Source organism: Cherax quadricarinatus, chromosome 19, assembly GCF_038502225.1.
Source record: "Cherax quadricarinatus isolate ZL_2023a chromosome 19, ASM3850222v1, whole genome shotgun sequence".
Taxonomy (NCBI): Eukaryota; Metazoa; Arthropoda; class Malacostraca; order Decapoda; family Parastacidae; genus Cherax; species Cherax quadricarinatus.
This window is the reverse complement of record NC_091310.1, coordinates 26,429,803-26,438,145: the sequence shown is the minus strand read 5'-3', so window position 1 is coordinate 26,438,145 and position 8,343 is coordinate 26,429,803. Positions and strand designations below refer to the sequence as shown.

Here is an 8,343-nt window from a genome sequence, read left to right as displayed (position 1 = left end):
GTTTTGTTAGTTATTCTCCTTACAAACCAAAGGTCCTTTGTTGCGGCAAAACAGTTCATATTCATGGAACTGGATCTTCTCCCCTTCCTCAGATCAGTTTTTTTGGGGGTTACTACTTACCTAAATGGTAACGGTATGAGATGCTGACGTGGTGGTAAGAGACACAGATGGAGTTGTGGAATCCTTATTGATTGTGTTTAGCTCTATCAAATCATTTGAAAAAGCCCACTGCATGGGTAAGACATCAGCAATACAGCCTCTCCTCACTTAGCGGCGGACTCATTTACTAATGACTCAGAATTATGATGGGCTTTCTGACCAGTATACATACCTAAATAATGTATATTAGAGTTTATTTCACCTATTCTGTTTCTTACAATGTACAGTACACTACTGTATAAACATTTAAAAATATACTAAAAATTTTATAAATGGTGCAAAGGTGACATTAAAACAATATCAAAGATGGTTGACACAAACCGACGTGATCTTAGGAATGAAACTCCGTTGTTAAGTGAGGAGAGGCTGTAATGGATTCCATGTAAGTGTGCTGTATAGTCCTTGTGGCTTAGCGCTTCTTTTTGATTATAATAATAATCCATGTAAGTGTATTTTGCTCTACCATGAAACATTTAACCTGTGTGAATTATTCAGTGCAAAGAATGGTGAAGGTTCCATCTTCTATTTGGACATTGCAATATAAAAGTGCTACTCTAGCAGCTAGAGTTATTTATATGAATATAATCTAGGTAGTAGGTTGGTAGACAGCAACCACCCAGGGAGGTACTACCGTCCTGCCAAGTGAGTGTAAAACGAAGCCTGTGATTGTTTTACATGATGGTAGGATTGCTGATGTCTTTTGTCTGTCTCATAAATATGCAAGATTACAGGCATGTCTTGCTACTTCTACTTACACTTAGGTCACACTACACATACATGTACACATTTATTTATACACACTCATCTGAGTTTTCTTTGATTTTATCTTAATAGTTCTTGGTCTTATTAATTTTCCTTTTATATCCATGGGGAAGTGGAATAAGAATCTTTCCTCCGTAAGCCATGCGTGTTGTAAAAGTCAACTAAAATGCCGGGAACAATGGGCTAGTAACCCCTTTTCCTGTAAAGATTACTAAAAAGAATAAGAAGAAGAAAATTGTCAAAGTGGGAAGTCTGAATGTGCGTGGATGTTGTGCAGATGATAAGAAAGAGATGATTGTGGATGTTATGAATGAGAAGAAGCTGGATGTCCTGGCTTTAAGTGAAACAAAGCTGAAGGGGGTGGGAGAGTTTCAGTGGAGAGGAATAAATGGGATTAGGTCAGGGGTTTCAAATAGAGTTAGAGCTAAAGAAGGAGTAGCAATAATGTTGAAGGATAAGCTATGGCAGGAAAAGAGGGACTATAAATGTATTAATTCAAGGATTATGTGGAGTAAAATAAAGATTGGATGTGAAAAGTGGGTTATAATAAGCGTGTATGCACCTGGAGAAGAGAGAAGTGTAGAGGAGAGAGAGAGATTTTGGGAAATGTTGAGTGAATGCGTGGGGAGTTTTGAATCAAGTGTGAGAGTAATGGTGGTTGGGGATTTTAATGCTAAAGTGGGTAAAAATGTTATGGAGGGAGTAGTAGGTAAATTTGGGGTGCCAGGGGTAAATGTAAATGGGGAGCCTTTAATTGAGCTATGTGTAGAAAGAAATTTGGTAATAAGTAATACATATTTTATGAAAAAGAGGATAAATAAATATACAAGGTATGATGTAGCACGTAATGAAAGTAGTTTATTAGATTATGTATTGGTGGATAAAAGGTTGATGGGTAGGCTCCAGGATGTACATGTTTATAGAGGGGCAACTGATATATCGGATCATTATTTAGTTGTAGCTACAGTTAGAGTAAGAGGTAGATGGGAAAAGAGGAAGGTGGCAACAACAAGTAAGAGGGAAGTGAAAGTGTATAAACTAAGGGAGGAGGAAGTTCGGGTGAGATATAAGCGACTATTGGCAGAAAGGTGGGCTAGTGCAAAGATGAGTAGTGGGGGGGTTGAAGAGGGTTGGAATAGTTTTAAAAATGCAGTATTAGAATGTGGGGCAGAAGTTTGTGGTTATAGGAGGGTGGGGGCAGGAGGAAAGAGGAGTGATTGGTGGAATGATGAAGTAAAGGGTGTGATAAAAGAGAAAAAGGTAGCTTATGAGAGGTTTTTACAAAGCAGAAGTGTTATAAGAAGAGCAGAGTATATGGAGAGTAAAAGAAAGGTAAAGAGAGTGGTGAGAGAGTGCAAAAGGAGAGCAGATGATAGAGTGGGAGAGGCACTGTCAAGAAATTTTAATGAAAATAAGAAAAAATTTTGGAGTGAGTTAAACAAGTTAAGAAAGCCTAGGGAAAATATGGATTTGTCAGTTAAAAACAGAGTAGGGGAGTTAGTAGATGGGGAGATGGAGGTATTGGGTAGATGGCGAGAATATTTTGAGGAACTTTTAAATGTTAAGGAAGAAACAGAGGCAGTAATTTCATGCACTGGTCAGGGAGGTATACCATCTTTTAGGAGTGAAGAAGAGCAGAATGTAAGTGTGGGGGAGGTACGTGAGGCATTACGTAAAATGAAAGGGGGTAAAGCAGCTGGAACTGATGGGATCATGATAGAAATGTTAAAAGCAGGGGGGGATATAGTGTTGGAGTGGTTGGTACTTTTGTTTAATAAATGTATGAAAGAGGGGAAGGTACCTAGGGATTGGCAGAGAGCATGTATAGTCCCTTTATATAAAGGGAAAGGGGACAAAAGAGACTGTAAAAATTATAGAGGAATAAGCTTACTGAGTATACCAGGAAAAGTGTACGGTAGGGTTATAATTGAAAGAATTAGAGGTAAGACAGAATGTAGGATTGCGGATGAGCAAGGAGGTTTTAGAGTGGGTAGGGGATGTGTAGATCAGGTGTTTACATTGAAGCATATATGTGAACAGTATTTAGATAAAGATAGGGAAGTTTTTATTGCATTTATGGATTTAGAAAAGGCATATGATAGAGTGGATAGAGGAGCAATGTGGCAGATGTTGCAAGTATATGGAATAGGTGGTAAGTTATTAAATGCTGTAAAGAGTTTTTATGAGGATAGTGAGGCTCAGGTTAGGGTGTGTAGAAGAGAGGGAGACTACTTCCCGGTAAAAGTAGGTCTTAGACAGGGATGTGTAATGTCACCATGGTTGTTTAATATATTTATAGATGGGGTTGTAAAGGAAGTAAATGCTAGGGTGTTTGGGAGAGGGGTGGGATTAAATTATGGGGAATCAAATTCAAAATGGGAATTGACACAGTTACTTTTTGCTGATGATACTGTGCTTATGGGAGATTCTAAAGAAAAATTGCAAAGGTTAGTGGATGAGTTTGGGAATGTGTGTAAAGGTAGAAAGTTGAAAGTGAACATAGAAAAGAGTAAGGTGATGAGGGTGTCAAATGATTTAGATAAAGAAAAATTGGATATCAAATTGGGGAGGAGGAGTATGGAAGAAGTGAATGTTTTCAGATACTTGGGAGTTGACGTGTCGGCGGATGGATTTATGAAGGATGAGGTTAATCATAGAATTGATGAGGGAAAAAAGGTGAGTGGTGCGTTGAGGTATATGTGGAGTCAAAAAACGTTATCTATGGAGGCAAAGAAGGGAATGTATGAAAGTATAGTAGTACCAACACTCTTATATGGGTGTGAAGCTTGGGTGGTAAATGCAGCAGCGAGGAGACGGTTGGAGGCAGCGGAGATGTCCTGTTTAAGGGCAATGTGTGGTGTAAATATTATGCAGAAAATTCGGAGTGTGGAAATTAGGAGAAGGTGTGGAGTTAATAAAAGTATTAGTCAGAGGGCAGAAGAGGGGTTGTTGAGGTGGTTTGGTCATTTAGAGAGAATGGATCACAGTAGAATGACATGGAAAGCATATAAATCTATAGGGGAAGGAAGGCGGGGTAGGGGTCGTCCTCGAAAGGGTTGGAGAGAGGGGGTAAAGGAGGTTTTGTGGGTAAGGGGCTTGGACTTCCAGCAAGCGTGCGTGAGCGTGTTAGATAGGAGTGAATGGAGACGAATGGTACTTGGGACCTGACGATCTGTTGGAGTGTGAGCAGGGTAATATTTAGTGAAGGGATTCAGGGAAACCGGTTATTTTCATATAGTCGGACTTGAGTCCTGGAAATGGGAAGTACAATGCCTGCACTTTAAAGGAGGGGTTTGGGATATTGGCAGTTTGGAGGGATATGTTGTGTATCTTTATATGTTTATGCTTCTAGACTGTTGTATTCTGAGCACCTCTGCAAAAACAGTGATAATGTGCGAGTGTGGTGAAAGTGTTGAATGATGATGAAAGTATTTTCTTTTTGGGGATTTTCTTTCTTTTTTGGGTCACCCTGCCTCGGTGGGAGACGGCCGACTTGTTGAAAAAAAAAAAAAAAAAAATCAAAATAAGAAAATGGGAAAACTTTATTCATTCTAAATAAAAATACAAAAATTTTGGAAGAGAGGTGAGACAGACAGACAAACCAAATTTGGCTTGGCAGGCCAGGGTCAGGTGTTATCCTTAGGCTTTGATAGGTCAAGTGCATGTGGTAGTTGGGTGTGGATGGTGGGCAGGAAGGGAGGTATTAGGATGGGAAGGGTAGGGGGAGCTGACTGGAATAGGGGCATGGCGGCTTGCACCCATGGCAGCGGCCGGTCACCACCATCTGTAACCCCTGAAAACCATTGTGAAGGTAGGAGGAGTGGCGAAACTGGAGGAGAGACTGTTCCTGCTAGGGAGAATGGAGGGGAGAAGCCTGCCATGGGAGAAGCATAATGAAGGTGAGGTGGTGGCACTCCCAGGGGCAGCATTAACATGGAGGACTCCATAGATGCCGACTCATGGAGCCTGGCTAGTGAACTAGGATGCCTCTCCAGTTCTCTGAAAAAGTTATAAAAATATTTCATGTTAATGAGCTGCCCTTTCACGTATGCATGTGTTTTGTTACCAAATTTTGATTCAGAAATTGTCATTATATATGATATAAATTGATAAACTCAGTGAAATTGCATTGCATAAAACTTTGCAACAACAAAAAAAATAATAATACCTAGCAGTCCTCTGATGCTAGCATTGTTTTGAAAAAGACATGCTGCACCCATTTCTCACAAATTTTTTTAAATCCCTAGTCAACTCATTGAATGACTTAGCCTCTGAGATCCCTCAAGAGAGATGCCTCGATGGTGGTGAGAGGTTCATGACCCTAGGAACAGGACGTATTCTTCCCTGAACTGAGGCTGATTACCTGCCCAGGTGCTGTGTAATCCTTATGGGCTTAGCACATTTTAATGATTTAAAAATATTAGCCTGTTAAATCACCACTTGCATTCCCGCACAGCAAAAGAGTGAGTCTATCCTTCATTGGCTTGTGTGTCCTGGCAATGACTTATTCTCTCGAGAGTTGTAAAGTAAAAGGACACAAGTGCAACTAATGTGACATTTATTGTGGCAACGTTTCGCTCTCCAGGAGCTTTATCAAGCCATTAATGGCTTGATAAAGCTCCTGGAGAGCGAAACGTTGCCACAATAAATGTCACATTAGTTGCACTTGTGTCCTTTTACTTTACATATTGTCGGTAATTCTACCAACTTTATTACACTCTCGAGAGTTGTAAGTTTTGTTTGGCATTTTTTTTCCCCAAATAAAACTCTCATTACAATTAAACACTTGGGGAATAAAACCCTCAGCCTCTACGTAGTCATTAAACTCACTGATGTATTTCTTGGCAGCAGATCGTGTTTGTTTGGTCGAGTGCCGAGCAAACGGTCAACTACCAAGCGATTTTTTTTTTACCAAACAAAGGGTTCGAATATTGAATTGTTCGAGTTGGGAGCTGTTTGAATACTGAGGTACTACTGTAAATATATATATACACATACATACTCTCCATGGGGAAGTGGAACAGAATTCTTCCTCTGTAAGCCATGCGTGTCATAAGATGCAACTAAAGTGCCGGGAGCAAGGGGCTAGTAACCCCTTCTCGCTTATACATTACTAAAGTTATGAAGAAAAACTTTTTTCTCTCTGGAACACCCTGCCTCGGTGGGATACGGTTAGTTTGTTGGAAGAATATATATATTCTAGGTAGTAGGTTGGTAGACAGAAACCACCCGGGGAGGTATTACTGTCCTGCCAAGTGAACATAAAATGGAAGCCTGTAATTGTTTTACATGATTGTAGGATTGCTGGTGTCTTTTTTTTTTCATAAACATGCAAGATTTCAGGTATGTTGCTGCTTTTACTTACACTTCAGTCACACTACACATGCATGTACAAGCATGTATGTACACACACACCTCTCTGGGTTTTCTTTATTTTCTTACTAGTTCTTGTTCTTGTTTATTTCCTTTTTTCTCCATGAGGAGATAAGAGGAAAGTATGGAAGAAGTGAATTTGTTCAGATATTTGGGAGTAGACTTGTCAGCAGATGGGTTTATGAAGGACAAGGTTAACCATAGAATTGATGAAGAAAAAAAAAGTGAGTGGTGCAATGAGGTATCTGTGGAGACAAAAAAAACATTATCCATGGAGGCAAAGCAGGTAATGTATGAGTATAGTGGTACCAACACTCCTATATGGGTGTGAAGCATTGGATGTAAATGCTGCAGCAAGGAGGAGGCTGGGTTTTCTTCTGTTTTTCTTATTAGTTCTTGTTCTTGTTTATTTCCACTTTTCTCCATGGGGAAGTGGAACAGAATTCTTTCTCCATAAGCCATGCGTGTCGTCAGAGGCAACTAAAATGCAAGGGGCTATTAACCCCTTCTGTATATATTACTAAATGTAAAAGGAGAAAGTTTTGTTTTTCCTTTTTGTTTTCCATTTATACACTTCAATCACATACCCCCTAATTCTACGCCTTTGTAGAGAGTGCAGATTCAGGGCCCTCAGTCTAACTTCATAGGAAAGATTTCTGATACATGGGATCAACTTTGTTATCCTCCTTTGTATGTTTTCCAGAGCAGTTATATCCATTCTGTAATAAGGTGACCAAAAACTGTGCAGCATAATCTAAATGAGGCCTAACCAAGGATATATAGAGTTGAACAACCTGAGGACTCCTATTATTTATGCTTCTTGATATAAAATCAAGGATTCGGTTCACTTCATTGCGAACACTCATGCAATATTGTCTTAGTTTTAGATTACTGCTAACCAAAACCCCCAAATCCTTTTTGCAAACAATAATATTAAGATTACATTATTTAGTTTATGGCATGGTTATTTTTCTGTCCAGTGTTTAGAACTTTGCATTTGTCTATATTAAACTGCATCTGTCACTTCTCCGACCACTGCATTAGTCAATTTAAATCTTCCTGGAGTGCTCTAATGCCCTCATCAGAATGAATTCGTCAGCTTGTTTTGGTGTCATCGGCAAACTTGCTTACGTCGCCCAGTACTGACCCCTGTAGAACGCTCGTGATGCTTCCGCACTCTGATTTCTTCCCATTTATGCAAACTTTCTGCTGCCTATTTGTCAACCACGCCTCTATCCAGGAAAGAATTTCTCCTATTTCATATGCCTTAATTTTCCTCAACAGTCTCTGATGTGGGACTCTTATCAAAAGTCCATATACTCAATATCATATTCATTACCATGGTCTACCTCCTCAGATACGTTAGTGAAAAAATTTAATAAATTTGTAAGGCAGGAACACCCTTTTGTAAAACCTTGCTGAGATTTGTTAATCAGTTTATGCTTTTCAAGATGGCTATGAATTGCCTCGGCAATTATTGATTCCATAAATTTTCCCACAATGGAGGTTAGGGTTATTGGTCTATAGTTCGAAGCTAAGGACCTGTCACCTGCTTTGAAAACAGATATCATATATGCCATTTTCCACTTATTTAGCACTATGCCAGTTTGTAGTGATATGTTGGAAAGATAAGCTGAAGGTTTGCTAAGCTCCTCTTGACATTCCTGTAGAACCCTTGTGTACAGTTCATTAGGGCCTGAGGATTTGTTAGGTTTTAATTTATCTCTTTGTCTAAGGACCATGTCACTTGTGACCCTAATCACGCATAGTTTATTAGCGTCCTCTTCTACATAATTTATTATTTCTTGAATATCCCTAGTATATTCCTGTGTAAAAATTGAGAGGAAATAAGTTAAAAATTCTACACATTGCCTTATCACTGTCGGTGAGCTGACTTGAGTAACGTTTGAGTGAGCCTATCTTGTCCCTAATCTTCTGTATACCTCAAAGAATCCTTTTGGGTTACTCTTCAATTCTCTTGCAACTTTAACTTCATAATCTCATGCTTTTCTTATTCCCTTTTTTCTCTCTAACTGAATATATTGATTT

The 8,343-nt window shown here is 39.3% G+C and overlaps 1 protein-coding gene across 5 annotated transcripts in view; it reads right to left on the bottom strand.

Moving 5' to 3' along the window:
- Positions 1–4,448: 4,448 nt before the first annotated feature.
- Positions 4,449–8,343, bottom strand: part of LOC128688285 (T-box transcription factor TBX20) — a 108,012-nt gene continuing 104,117 nt past the window's right edge. For all 5 annotated transcript variants that reach the window (XM_070086567.1, XM_070086568.1, XM_070086570.1 and 2 more), the window contains exon 9: positions 4,449–4,920. In XM_070086567.1, coding sequence (XP_069942668.1) covers positions 4,548–4,920 — 373 coding nt within the window. In that variant the 3' untranslated portion in view covers positions 4,449–4,547. The remainder of the gene's footprint in view (positions 4,921–8,343) is intronic.